The following is a 15,284-nucleotide window of genomic DNA, read 5'->3' on the forward strand; positions in this document are numbered from 1 at the left end:
AGACAGACGGACGGACGGACGGACGGACAGACGGACGGACGGACTGACACAGACAGACAGAAAAACTTTACAAAACCAAAACAAGACATTTTTGATACTCACAGCTTGCTTAGGTTTTCCAGACCTGTAAAAGCCCCACTGGTGTCTTCTATTGTGCCTGAAATCTCATTATGGTCCAGATCCCTGGAGAGAAGAAGACAAAAGAAAGCCCGCAATCAATTTCCCGGTTTGTGAACTCAACATTAAAAGATCCAAAGGGTAACCTTTAGGACAAGTTTATCAAAGGCCTCTTTCTTTGTTCCAAAAGCATAAAGCTTTTGTTTCCAGAACTGGCCAGTACTCTCAGAGAGATCAGAGGTAATTTAGTCTAGTTGACTAAAACTGGTCGCTTCCATATTGTTTTCTCTCAAAGAAAGCTCCCAAAGTGATGCTTTTCCTATCCAGCCCTTTTAAAGACCAAAGCGGATGTCCAGTTTTTCTCCCTTCCGGTGCCCAATCCATTCTTGCTATTTCAGAGCAATGAAAGAATTGGGGGATGGGGGACAGGGACGGGGATGTATTCCCAGTTAGACCAAAATTAGGAAATGAAAAATTAAGCAGAATCAATTTTCCAGAGCACAAGGCTCACATTCCAGATAATGTAGATGTGGCTGTTGGAAAGATCTGTGTGAGGATAGAAATCAACAAAATAATGTGAGCAACACAGTAGGTTATGGTGAAGCAGGGGTGGGAGTGGCGGTGGTGGCGGAAGAGTCTTTAAATGAGAGGCCAGGGTCACAACTCAGCAGAGCTGCTGGTAACTTTATTTTATTTGAATCACGTATATCTGACTGACTCTACACGTGATACAAGTGCAGCTTTTTACCTCAGTGAAGCGTCCTCCCCATTTTCTACGTTAGGCAAACCTTCCATCTCTGGAGAAGTTACAAAATCTAAGTTTCCTGCTCTCTGGTCATGCTGCGGCCCGCAAGCCAGCTTCAAATGCTTTGAGAACATACCGCGTATGTGAGAGTTCTGTAGCAACCTTTTTGTTAATTGCTCTTTACACTGTATCCTCTATAAAAGAAGAGGGAAAAGAGCATGACTTGTTGCTACGCTGGGTTTCCTCCCCACCCACCCAAAGAAGCCAAAATGCCTTTAAATAACAATGAAGGGGGGGGGAGAGAGAGAAGACTTTTCACACAAAAAAGTGTAGGGATTCGGCATTCTGGTCCAGCTTTCTTTGCATTCACTTTGCTTTTCTCCCAGCCTCTGTTGCCAATTTCCTATTCTTTCTGGCTGGCTGGCCCTGAATGCCTACTGCCTTGTTAATCATTCTGCTGTGAGGTCCCCGGGCCTGACCTCTATTTGAATAGCTTCGCGTTTCAGCACTTTCACACCCACCAAAGGCTCGCCAACAATAGGCCGTAATTAAAGCATGCCCGGCTCTTTTTCACCAGGTGCAGGACCCGATAGGCCTTCTTCTTGATTCAATTAGAACTCGCTCCCCACCTCACCCCGCCCTCCCCTCCTCTCTGGGCAAAGGGACACAAAGGAAGACCAGAATTAGCTGCAATCCAAACACCCTTCTGGGGTTTGGGAAAGTCCAGAGTCCTTTTTTTTCTGTGCCAGCTGCCTAGGAGAAGGGCCTTTCGGAAAGCGAGCATGGGATCGAAAGGTGGGTCTGGGAAAGGCTAAGAAACATAAAAGTGCTTCCTCCCTCCGCGCAATAAAAAGAATAAATAACCGCACCGTGTGGTAACTAAGGAGGGAAGTTCAATTAAACTAAGCCTTGACGGGGCTTAGGAGAAAGGACAGAAACACTGAATGTGTTTCACTGTTTGTTTGTTTGTTTAACTTATCCATCACGATTTCTGGCCTGGAAGCAGAAAATCGCGCTGGAAAACTGGCACTACGGATTTTATGACACTGGAGGATTAATAATTGTGCATGCATAATCCTGAGCCATTAAAAACCAAGATAAATTGTGGGAAAGAAGGAACAAGCAGTGTTACTAGCTCCCATCCCAACTGAAAACAAATGGCAGCTTCAAGCCCAGTAGTAGAACACTGTCTGTACAGTCATAATACCAAGCATGGGAAAACCTGAGAAGGATCCCTTCTTAGCCACACAAAGGCTGGAGGACAATCACGGGCTCACGTATTTTGAAACAAAGGTCAGCCTTGTTCATATATTCGGTTTTGTGTCTTAGGGAAGGAGCAACCACGGTTGCTTTCCTAAGGGGTAGGGTTGCCAACCTCCAGGTGCTAGCTGGAGATCTCCTGCTATTACAACTGATCTCCAGCCGATAGAGATCAGTCTCCCTGGAGAAAATGGCCACTTTGGCAACTGGACTCTATGGCATTGAAACCCCTCCCCAAACCCCGCCCTCCTCAGGCTCCGCCCCAAAAACCTCCCGCCGGTGGCAAAGTAGGACCTGGCAACCCTACTAAGGGGCCCCTCTGGCCATCCCGAAAAAGAAGAATACAAAACACATACAGAATTCGCAAGCTTTTGAGTCCCTTGAATGCTCCCTCGGTGATGTGGCTGATGGAGTTGTGGCTGAGGTGTAAAATCTGAAGCCCGCCCAGGTCTGCCAGACTCCCTTCATCCAGTCTGGTTAGATTGTTAAATGATAGTGACCTGAGAACAAAAAGAACACATATCAATAATAATAGAGGGCATTTTCTTAAAAGTTTTCATTCACTTCCCTGTTGCATCTCAGCATCTCTGTCCTGTCTAGAATATCTACCAGTGTGGTGCAGTGGTTAGCATGTGGGACTTGGATCCTTGAAACCCAGGTTCAAATACCCTTACTCTGGCCATTTGCAATCTTGCAACCTAGCCGACCTTACAGGGTTGTTTTGAGGATAAAATGGAGCAGGGGAGAATGATATTCTAAGCTGCTTTAGGGCCCCCCTGGGGAGAAAAGCAGGGTTTAAATATCTTAATAAATAAACACAGTAAGGTAAAGGTAGTCCCCTGTGCAAGCAGCGGGTCATTACTGACCCATCGGGTAACGTCACATCCCAACGTTTACTAGGCAGATTATGTTTACGGGGTGGTTTGCCATTGCCTTCCCCAGTCATCTATATTTTACCCCCAGCAAGCTGGGTACTCATTTTACCAACCTCGAAAGGATGGAAGGCTGAGTCAACCTTGAGCCGGCTACCTGAACCTAACATCCGTCGGGATCGAACTCAGGTCATGAGCAGAGCTTTTGACTGCAGTACTGCAGCTTTCCACTCTGCTCCACAGGACTCCATAAACACAGTAAGTTAAAAAGTTTTTTTTAATAAACACAGTAAGTTTAAAAAAAAACAAACTATACCTTTACAGTGGGAAAACGAACCAAAATACTTAAAGCAGTCTAAGGAGCAATCCTCAGCAGATCTGCTCAGAAGTAATGTTACTATTTATGATTGGGTTTTGTATGACAGATTGTGATGGCCTTCAGCCACAAACAATAAATATTTATCGTATCATACTCAGACGTAAGTTGTATGTTATTGAATACTGCTTATGTCTAGAAAAGTGAACCTTAAAAGAATGATATAGGGGCATTTTACTTTGCTACTATATTTGTATCCCGCACTCCAAGAAGCTCAGAACAGGATAGATGGGGTTTCTTTTCCAGAAAGTTTTCTACCTGGATCATGGCTCAGCCCAAGAAGAAGAAGATGAAGAAAAGTTGGTTTTTATATGTCAATTCTTTCTACCTTTTAAGGAGAATCAAACCGGCTTTCGATCTCCTTCCCTTCCTCTCCCCACAACAGACACCTTGTGGAGTAGGTGAGGCTGAGAGAGCTCAGAGAGAACTGTGACTAGCCCAAGGTCACCCAGCTGGCTTCATGTGTAGGAGTGGGGAATCAAACCCAGTTCTCCTGATCATCCTTAACCACTATTGCATGCTGGCTCTCAGCTAAACTGCAGAGACAGAACTGATTGCAAACCAGCCTTGGGACCTCAGACTGGACCACGGCAAACCTCCCTAAGCAGAAAATGAAATCAAGGTTCCTCAAGACTACACACAACAAAAGAGACAAGCAGAAGTCTTCCCCGTCCAATGACTTGCCTAAGAAGTTCCCAGAACTGGCAGCCAATCAGTGGGTTGGGGCACAATAGCCTCTATCATTATAAGGCGTGTGAGAGAATTTGTGAGCCAAGCTGGCCTTTTGCCATCTGGCCCACTCACAACTGACAATGGAGGTGTCAAGGTAAATGCTGGACCTCCCCTAGCAACTGTCTGTACTTCCTAGAAAACCTTGCCTCACACTTTGAAAGCCTTTGAGCAACATCTTCTCACACAAAACAAACATAAGAAAGTAAAAAAAACAAAAAAAAAACTCCACATAATCTTTGGGTAATATTAGAAGGTCTGATGGGAGAAACAATACAGAATTTTTGTCCACATCTAGAGCTTCTTATTTCTGTTACAGGTTTGGCTCTCATGTTGCCTATCTTAAAACAAAAATAACGTCTGGGTGCACAGGAAAGTTAGCTGGAAAAGCCAAAGCCTAAGTTAAAACAGACATATATTTTAAGAGCTAGAAGTGTCATTTCCTTGGCAAGCCGTCTGCCTTTGGGAAGTATAAGCAAAGGGGATGGTGGCGCACCTAAGAGACCGCTGGAAGAAATTCAGAAGAGATTAATGGCTTTCGAGAAGCCATTGGACAACGTGCATTCATTCCTAAAGAGGCTGTACTGTTGAATTATGAAGAAATGGCAGCCACTCAAAATTATTTCCTCACCTGCAATGAAAGCTTTTTTTTTTTCTCTGAGAGGGAGGGAAAAATCAATCCAAGTGTAGTGCTAAACTTGACTGGGGGGGTGAGGGTGGGCAGCGTCCGTGGATTTTCTGACAGAACTTTCACAGCTATGTTTCATTTGACATGATACAGAGATAGTCATGAAAGAGCAAATTCCAGGATATCTTCTGTTATGGCTGCAACCATAATAAAGCCAGGTATCTGCACAAAATCTCACCGTTTTTAGTACTACTCATTCCCTTTCCTAGTGCATGTTCACCTAGGGACTGCTTCTGAAGTAGGTAGGTTGACCCAAACATCCCATTTTCCTTCTAGAATGTGAAGGGTTTTTTTTTTCCCCTGAAAGGGATTTGTGAAGGTTCCTGTTAAAATACAGGTCCACAATACCCCAGTAGCAAGCCAATGCCTGAAATCTCAGCGGTTCTCACATGAGAAACTAAAAATAACCTTTTTGAACTTCGCACATCCATAGGTTAACATCATTTCAACTCACCTTACACATGGCAAAGCAAAACAAACAAAGAAACAACATTTCACATCCTAGGAATTCCCACAGCCATTCAGTATGGGAGAGGCATTACATATAGGATAAAGACAGTGAGAAGGAACCGCTAGCACCCAGCTACTGATATGTCTATCCGCAGACAGAGGGGAACAAGCATCCATACCTCGATTTAACTTAATATCCATGTTTCTATGGATTATCATTTGAATGTTTTTTACTACATTCATCATCACCTGGAACACTAGCCACATTTGCAAATATTAAAATAAAGGGGCAAAGATTCAAGGCAAATCAAAAATACACTGAGTGATTTCTGAAAACAGCCTCTACTTTTGTTTGTGAAACATTCCAAAAATATTTCGAAGGCCTTTCTATACCATCTGATGGCAATCTGTATGCACAAAGGACAGATGTGAACAAACTGAGTTAATAATTAGGCCTGGAACTATCCATTGGGTTAAGCAATAAAAAGTCTTGATCAATTAAAGAAGTGCCCTTAAAAGATTTTTGAAATCGTTAATCACTCTTAACAAGAGTACTTACAAAAAAAGTTGCTTATTTACAACCAATTGTTCTTCAAATACCTTTTTACATTTCCCGACAAGATGGGCTTTCTGAGTATCTTGTCCTTCTCTAAAAAAAAGAAAGTACTAAGCAAATGGTCTTACTAGGGTGGCCTTTGGGTCTACAGAAATTGCAGCTAGTCCAGGAAATCAATGTCTAGCTTCTCAATGGTGGCGGCCACTGGTATGTCTTTGAACCACATATCAGTCTAGGCACAGCAGATTTTAGGAAGGTTCATGCAACTTATCTTTCAGTCTGGTTAAGTCCTTTTTTTTTTTTTTTTGCTGTCAAGTCACAGCTGACTTACGGCAAGCCCTGGTGGGGTTTTCAAGACAAGAGACATTCAGAGGTGGTTTGCCATTGCCTGCCTCTGCATCACAACCTTGCTATTCCTTGGAGGTCTCCCACCCAAGCATGCCAGCATCAGGGCTGAAAGTGTGTGACTGGCCCAAGGTCACCCTGCAAGCTTCCATGGGGCGAGCGAGGATTTGAACCTGGGTTTCCCAGATCTTAGTCCAACACCTTAACCATCACACCACGCTGGCTCTAGGCTAACTTCATACAAGCAGACAATAAACTTGAATAGCTAATAAGCCAAGCCAAATCTTAACCCAGAACTTACAGGCATTGCAGAAGGTTAGGATGGCATATTTCTGCATGCCCTTCTCTCTATTTTATTTTATAGTAAGGGGTATATTACACTCTCCTGGCCATTAATATCTACTTTTTATCTCAGTTGCTTCCTAAAGTAGGTAACTCACAGCTGATGTAGCTTTTGGCAGAAGTTCCAGCCATCAGGTTTGATATGGGATATCAAGTTGTTACTCAGATGAAATTGCTGAAGAGAAGACAGACCGTACAGGGAGCCACTGTTAACTTCAGTCAGGATGTTATGTTCCAGATGCCTAAAGAGACAACAAATTTTAGAATGTTTAGTGCACACACTGTAAAGGGTAGGCCTATCTATGGTTATGTGCCTTGATAGCTAAACAGCACTTCTGCGTACACTATGTAGGGGATGGCTGTTTCCTTCATGCCCAGAATTGTCTGAATGATAACTGACAAAATGTGGTACTAGACGGACCTTGGTCTAATCCTTCAAGGCACTTTTTGTGCTTTTATTTTAGCACTGTGGAGGGAAAGGATCCAGACGCTATGGTGACCCTTCACAGCCACAACATCTACTACTGCAACGGATCAAAAACCATTTAAGAGGTAAAATGAAAAGAAAGTTGCTCCATCTCGCTAAAAAAACCTCCCTATGCACCCTCTCACTAAAAAACTCCCAATAAGACCACCACATCTCAACTTACGTTCACTTCCCCAACTTCTAGATGAAACCATTGTCTACATCTTGTATCAATCAATCTCTACCTTCCACCTGGTTGGGACACCATCAGTACCAATTTTAAATGGTGTCATTGGACTCTTGGCTTAATTACCAAAGGTGAGGATGTATTAATTGGTTTTAATGATACTTATTTATTGCAGGGATGTTGTATTTTAAACTGATGTAAGCCACCCTGAGCCTGACCTTGGGTGGGAAAGGGTGGGCTAAAAATCAAATAAACTAAAGAACTAACAAATTAATTAGAAGTCTGAGGCACAGATCCTCCAATGCAGCACTCCCGTACTTGGAAGTGGCATGGAAAGACTGCCCATTATTTATTTATTTATTTATCTTCAAATTTGTAGCCCACCCTCCCCAGCAAGCTGGCTCAGGGCGGGTGACATCATTTAAAACGTAACAATCAATAACACATAAAACCATTAATAAAATCAGCAGTAAAAAACTAAAGTCCCACCACAAGGATGGCGCATCCATTTCCAAATTATACTGTGAGCGCCGTACAGGTGGCACCCCTTCAATCCATAATTTATCTAAATTTGGAGGGGGGGGGCCAGTGAAGATGGTATCAGCGCCTGTCCTCAGTTGTAAGTCTGGTGGAAAAGCTCTGTCTTACAGGCCCTGTGGAACTCCTTCGGGTCTTGCAGGGCCCTGATGTTGCCAGGCAGAGCATTCCACCAGGCTGGAGCCAGGGCAGAGAAAGCCCTGGCTCTTGTCGAGGACAGGCGCACACTCTTAGGGCCAGGAACCTCCAGCAAGTTCTCATCCGCCAATCTTAGTGACCTTTGGGGGGTATACCAGGAGAGGCGGTCCCGAAATGAGAAATCCTCAGGATATCAATCTGGAAAGGAAACTGTCAGAGGATTGCTTACATCCCATCAGAAGGAAGATACCATTAACCATCTTTGAACTTACAGGACTTGCATTTTGGCCAAACCCCAGAAGGCTCCATCGGTCAGTCTGCTTATGCTGTTGCGCTGCAGCTTCAGGACTTCTAAGCTGTCCAGTCCCTTGAATGTCAGGCCTTCGATCAGGCGGATGCGATTACGGTTTAACTCCCTAAAATTACCAACAGCACAGAAAGGTGTTAAAATGGGCCTGCTTTTCCAGGGCACTGGCACAATCCCACAATCCAATAAGCCTGGCCTTGAACTTTTCCGACAAGCGTCTGTAACAGCTGCCCCACAAAGTAATCCAGGGTGGCTGCTTCTTAAATAAATCCCACCTTGAGCAAACCTGACCACGTGCAGGGAAACAGAATGGCAATTCTTGGCCACATTTCTGACAAACCGCATACACAAAACACACAGGACTGTGGTTTCAAATGCACATAACCCTTAATTTCTAGAGTATCTTACCCCATCTGCTTAGAGTTAACATTCTCAAGAATTCAATGGTTTTTATCTATTAACCCTGAAGGATTATAAATATTTTCAATCACAAAAGTGCCTGTTATTGCAATATTAAGTTCTGGTATTCATGCTATGGCTAAATCATAACCATAAACACATAAAATCTGTAAGTACTGAAATTTAAAATACCTGCAAAAATCACAATAAAGATTCAATGAATGAACCTAACCTTGAGCCACCCATCCCTCCTGGCATCAACTTAGCCTTTCAAAACACCCCTGATCTAATTTGTAGAAATGGTTTTGACTTGAGTATGTGTGTGTTTCTGTTAAGTGCCGTCAAGTCGTTTGCAACTCATGGCGACCCTATGAATCAATGTGCTCCAAAACATCCTATCATTAAAAGCCTTGCTCAGGTCTTACAACCTGAGGGATGTGGCTTCCTTTATAGAGTCAATCCATCTCATGTTGGGTCTTCCTCTTTTCCTGCTGCCTTAACTTAGTGATGGCAATGTCTGTGCACTGTATTGTTGGTGTCTGCAAACAAGGAATAGGTAAGGCAATATCTCACTTCTACAGATGCAGAGATATGCAAGTTTTTGTATTACACAGGGGATTCTGCCAGATGAAGGGTCTTATCTCCAAAATGTGCTTATACCAGTTTATACCAGTGCAGCATTTCCGTATGTCCTGACCTGGATGGCCCAGGCTAGCCTGATCTCGTCAGATCTCATAAGCTAAGCAGGGTCAGCCCTGGTTAGTATTTGGATGGGAGACCACCAAGGAATACCAGGGTTGCTGTGCAGAGGAAGGCACTGGCAAACCACCTCTGTTAGTCTCTTGCCATGAAAACTCCCAAAAGGGATCGCCATAAGTCGGCTGTGACTTGATGGCACTTTACACACACACATAGCATTTCCGTATAGGTAACAGATTTACTACTTATTAATATATCTTAACAAGATCAGATGTTTTACTTTGTTTTCCAACTCATTAAAATGTTTAAAGACTAATGAGAATTAAGCACCAAAATACTGCATTCACTTTTGAAACATTTATAAAAGCAGTGCTGTTTAGGATTTATACTAATATTTCTTCCATGTGCCTTTATGACAGGAGAGTGCAAATTTAAACTCACTGTCTGAACAGATAGCATACATTGGGGGAATTAAAAACACATAAACAGTTTCTTTACCAGAGTTCTAGCTGTTAATTTGATTTCCATTTCAAAGGAATTCTATAACCTCTCCTGTGTGTTGATATAAATCTATTTTATTGAAAAAAATTACAATACTGATTGCAATCTGACACCAAATACTTCATGATCTAGTCGTCATGAGTCTGGTTCCAAACTTCTAGACAGCAAAATCTTTATTACCGAAGGTCAATTATTGACACATAAAGCACAATCACAGATGCAGATGTACATTTATGATCAAATGCAGACCATGCTATACTTTGGCTGAACAAACAACAGTGTACGTACTGATTGAAATCACCATTTTGACCATCCAAATGTCAACCGTACACTTTAACAGCCTTTGCTTGCTGTCCGTTTTATTACTACTAAAAATTCATGTGTGGTCTTGACTACATGGTTCGAGAAAGGCCTATGACCTGCTTTGCCCTCCCTTGTGAAAAGAGAGGGAGGAGGGGAAAACAAGACAAGTAAAATAAATGTACCCCTTGGCTTGAGAATCTATACTTTCCACGTTCAGGGTAACTAATTCACTAGCAGTGCCATCCTAAGCAGAGTTACACCCTTCTAAGTTCACGGAAGTCTAAGTTCACAGAACTTAGAACAATGTAAATCTGCTTCCGATGGCACTATAATTAACATATTAAAGAATTCTCTCTCACTCTCTCTTTTGCGTGTCTTGTTATGAGAATGATCTAACACTGTACAAGGCCACACACACACACACACACAAAAAGTCGACTCCTAATTTGTTTTATTAGGTGTCACTATAGGGCCATTAAAATATAGTTTATTCAACATTTTATAGGCACAGTGTGAAGAAGGATTGCATTTGGTGAGCATGTCCTCAGGGAGTGTTTGTCTCCATAAAGTTTGGTTAGCCATAATTAAAGTGCACATTTCTACTCACAGTTGCGTTAGCTTGGACAGCTTGAATGCCTTAACAGGAAGCTGGGTGATCCTGTTTTTACTCAGGCGAAGCGTTAGCAGGGATCGTGACAGGCTATCAAAAGCCTTGGTCTCCAGGGTGCTGATTCGGTTGCTCCCCAGGTAGCTGCAATAATTCATCACAAGCTATTTAAACGGCTGTGACAGAGATTTCTGTTGTTCGCTTTTTATCAGAGTGGCTGGCGACATTAGACATATCACATTTTTTTAAAAAAAATCAAGTGTGTTTTTCCCCGCTTAGATAAAATGAAGCCTTTTTTCCCCCATTAGCACAATTTAGACAGCTGATGATAGGAGATCCCCTGAGGTATCTCAGCACCTTTAATTTCCTAGAGGAATCAATAGCCAACACATTTAATTAAAAAGTCGTCTTGTTTGGGGGCTTCCTAGAGGCACCTGGTTGGCCACTGTGTGAACAGACTTCTGGACTTGATAAGGCTTGGTCTGATCCAGCAGGGCCTTTTTATGTTCTAATTCCATATTTGATATGGAAAGACCAAAACCACACCAGAAGCAGATCAGATCTCTGTGGCTTAACAGGTAGAATAGTTGAATTGGACCTGGGAGACATGTATTCAGATGTGCCCTCCCAAGGCACAGATCCACATACGTAAAATGGAAATGGCGGCCACCTATTTCATCGGGATGTTGTGAGAAAGGCTTTACAACATCTCTTTCTGGTATGATTCTGCTCTGAAATTCTGCCTTGGACCAATTTTGACATGTCAGTCTGCCACAGTGAAAGCATTTATACCAAGGGTGTCAAACTCAATTGTTATGAGGGCTGGATATGACATAAATGCCACTTGGTTAGGCCAGGCCATGCCTCGCCAGCCCAGATTGGGGTGAGGGGGGTGGATACCTCAGCTGGCTCACGGGCCGGTTAAGCGCTCTCAAGGGGCCAGATCCAGCCCACTGGCCTTATGTCTGACACCCCTGATTTATACACCATTCGTTATTTGATGCGGTACAATCATGACACATTACAAGCCAATGTTCCCTCTTCTTAATATTTTTTGGTATTTAGATGATTAAAGCTGATTTGTAAATTCTTAATCATAACCCGTTGTTTTTTTTTTAATTTAAGAGAATTTGAAAATCTTCTTTGCTATATAAACTTGAAACTGCTCCATAGCATAACAACAAAAACAAACACAAAAAAATACTTACAGATCCTTTATATGAAGCCCCAGTGGGAAACAGCCGCTTCGGATTTCTGTGATGTTATTTGAGCTAAGGTCCAACGTTTCCAAAGCAATATAGGGCTCCAGTTCCCTCGCCTGGATACTATTGATCCTATTGTGATTCCTACAATGCAGAATGCAGAAGAATTGGACTTAATCCACTTTTAACTTTTCCTTCTATTCAAATAAAATAATAAATTACATGAAAACAACAGCCTTAGCAGAACTAATTTGGCTCCACGGTGGCACTGAGGACTTTTCATGGAGAAGGAAAGCAAAGCTTAGAGCTTTTTTAAAAAATAAAAAAAATCATGACGTGCCACCTTTTATTGGGTCAATATAAGCTGGGGCAGGCAAGTTTTCTAGTTACGCAGGTCAGGCAGAACAGAAAAATAGTTTTAGCGATTTTTTTTAGATTGTGACACAATGACACATCAATCCATGAGGCTGTCCCACTGCCAACTACAGAAGAGGGGAGGGAGAGAGAATATGGCATATATCTTGCCCCAGCCAGCAAGATGGATGATTACTGCAAATGTTCTGAGTATTTCTACTATATAAAAGTATACATTACTCAGGAGAGAGTTACTAGAATACTCCATATGGCCGTGTTGGTGAACCTATGGCATGCGTGTCAAGTCCGGCATGCGAGCCCTCTCTGTGGGCACGCGCGGGGGCGGCGGGGGCTTTGAAGGGAGCGCGGAGCCGTTCAAAGCCCCCCCCTTCCCTGGACTCCCCGCCGCCGCCCCCCTTGCCGAGCTGGGAGGAAACCTCAGTATTCAGGTTAAATTGTCGTGTTAGCACTTTGCGATAAATAAGTGGATTTTTGGTTGCAGTTTGGGCACTCGTTCTCTAAAAGGTTCGCCATCACTGCCATATGGAGACACATAGACAAGAAGAGCACCCCAAGAAACACACAAAGGTAGCAAAATTGTGGAACTCCTTCCCAAGGGACATTTGTTTCTCCCCTTCTATCACTGTCTGCTGCCAGCAAGGGAAGGCTTAATAGTTTGTCTGGAATTCCCTCTAGGGTTGCCAGGTCCCCCACCCCCGGTCAACGCAGGGAATGGGGGGGGGTAGGGTAGCCAGATCCAGGTTGGGAAACTCCTGGAGATTCGGGGATGGAGCCTGGGAAGGACAGGGACCTCAATAGGATACAATGCCATAGAGTCCACCTTCCAAATAATCTATTTTCTCCAGGAGAACTGATCTCTGTTGTCTGGAGATGAGCTATAATTCCATATCCTTCCTGCAGGCTGGCATCCCTAGAACCCTCAATGACCTCCCCTACCTGTCCTATGTTTTAATACTTGGTTCAATCCCAACGGAAGTTGGTTTCAGGTAGCCGCCTCAAGGTTGACTCAGCCTTCCATCCTTCCGAGGTCGGTAAAATGAGTACCCAGCTTGCTGGGGGTAAAGGGAAGATGACTGGGGAAGGCACTGGCAAACCACCCCGTAAACAAAGTCTGCCTAGTAAACGTCGGGATGTGACGTCACCCCATGGGTCAAGAATGACCCGGTGCTTGCACAGGGGACCTTTACCTTTACTTTTGCTTTTACAGTATGCTTTAATGCTCTGTTTTTAATGGTTAACCTCCTTGGTGGATCAGAGGGGGCAGAAAGGGAGAATATCAATTTTTTAAACACATAATAAATAAAAAAAGAAAACTGTTGGGAAACTGGATAATGTGTGGCAACAAACCATAATTTTGCACTCATCATTTCCCGAGCATCTGAAGGGCCATGTCTTTTCTTAGTCACTGTGTGCCCTTGAAGGGGCTCAACCTTGGAATCTTAACGCATTGTTGGCCAAATAGCGTAAGGAAGCAGGACACCTTTCAAATTACATAAAACTCTTCCGGGGCGAAGTTTAACTTATCAGTTTCCATAAATTGTCTTCGACAACACCCCTTCCCCAACTGTTGACCATTTTACTCTAGTGTCAACATGACAGATCAAACAACAGACAAAATGAAGGGTAGATGTGTCGGTCTGCAGTAGAACAGCTAGATTCGAGTTTAGTAGCACCTTAGAGACCAACAAGATTTTCTGTGTATGAGCTTCCAAGAGTCAAAGCTTCCCTTTGTCAAGGCAAGACGAAGTCTCCAAAATGCATGTATTAGCTTTGTGACTGCTGTAGACTTTGCCAAAGGGACAATGCCAAAAATTGTCTACAACCCTAGAGGGAATGCTTGTAGTCAGCAGTGTGATGTGGTAGCTAAAACGGCAAATGCAATCTTGGGCTGCATCAACAGAAGTATAGTGTCCAGATCACGTGATGGTATCGCTTTACTCTGCTCTGGTTAGACCTCACCTAGAGTATTGTGTTCAGTTTGGGGCACCGCAATTTCAGAAAGATGTATCAAGCTGAACGGGACCAGAGAAAAGCAACAAAGATGGTGAGGGGTCTGGAGACCAAGTCCTATGAGGAAAGGTTGAAGGAGCTGGGTATGTTTAGCCTGAAGAGGAGAAGACTGAGAGGGGACATGATAACCATCTTCAAGTACTTGAAGGGCTGTCATATAGAGGAGGGTGCCAAGTTGTTTTCTGTTGCCCCAGAAGGTCGGACCAGAACCAACGGGTTGAAATTAAATCAAAATAGTTTCCATCTAGACATTAGGAAGAAATTTCTAACAGTTAGAGCGGTTCCTCAGTGGAACAGGCTTCCTCGGGGGGTGGTAAGTGCTCCTTCCCTAGAGGTTTTAAAGCAGAGACTAGATGGCCATATGTCAGCAATGCTGATTCTATGACCTTAGGCAGTTCATGAGAGGCAGTTTATGAGAGGGAGGGCATCTTGGCCACCTTCTGGGCATGGAGTATGGGTCACTGGGTGTGTGTGGGGGAGGTAGCTGTGAAATTCCTGCATTGTGCAGGGGGTTGGACTAGATGACCCTGGTGGTCCCTTCCAACTCTATGATTCTAAGACAACTGTATTTTTTCTTTCCCCGTGTCATATTCCCTTCAGGAAAAACAGATCCCATTCTGAAACCTCTTTATGCCTTCAAACCACAAAACAGATCCATTGACTTCCACCACTGTTTTATTCCATGTTACTCTCTTGATGAGCGAACTTCCTAATGAGGCGATATTATAGTAATGTAAGAAATGACCTAGACGGTATCTGTGACTTGATACTCTTACAAGCAAAGCACTCTCATAGGCTTCAGAGGCACCCAGTGATGAAGCACCAGGCACTCCCCTCTCAAATATTTATCTCCACCCCACCTAAAGGCATATCTTGCTTCAACAAGCAGGAAATATTATCAAACATTCCCACCTCCAATATCATAAATATTGCTTCCCCCACTTCTTTCTTTAAACCCATGCTTCCTTATTATTCCATTCTGAATGAGTACAAAATGCCTCATCAACAAAGAGAATGCAGGCTGCAGTCCAGAGGCATGTACACACACCACACTGAACACATAAGTATTTCTC

At 43.4% G+C, this 15,284-nt stretch overlaps 1 protein-coding gene across 1 annotated transcript in view; it reads right to left on the reverse strand.

The window, feature by feature from the left end:
• LRIG1 (leucine rich repeats and immunoglobulin like domains 1) overlaps positions 1–15,284 on the reverse strand; it is a 108,406-nt gene that overhangs the window by 45,070 nt on the left and 48,052 nt on the right. Inside the window, exons 3-8 of the mRNA XM_056846696.1 lie at positions 11,833–11,970; positions 10,625–10,768; positions 8,081–8,224; positions 6,579–6,722; positions 2,479–2,622; positions 103–183 (exon numbers count right to left, since the gene is read on the reverse strand). Of these exons, the coding sequence (XP_056702674.1) occupies positions 103–183; positions 2,479–2,622; positions 6,579–6,722; positions 8,081–8,224; positions 10,625–10,768; positions 11,833–11,970 (795 nt within the window). The remainder of the gene's footprint in view (positions 1–102; positions 184–2,478; positions 2,623–6,578; positions 6,723–8,080; positions 8,225–10,624; positions 10,769–11,832; positions 11,971–15,284) is intronic.

Source organism: Euleptes europaea, chromosome 1 (genome assembly GCF_029931775.1).
Source record: "Euleptes europaea isolate rEulEur1 chromosome 1, rEulEur1.hap1, whole genome shotgun sequence".
Taxonomy (NCBI): domain Eukaryota; kingdom Metazoa; phylum Chordata; class Lepidosauria; order Squamata; family Sphaerodactylidae; genus Euleptes; species Euleptes europaea.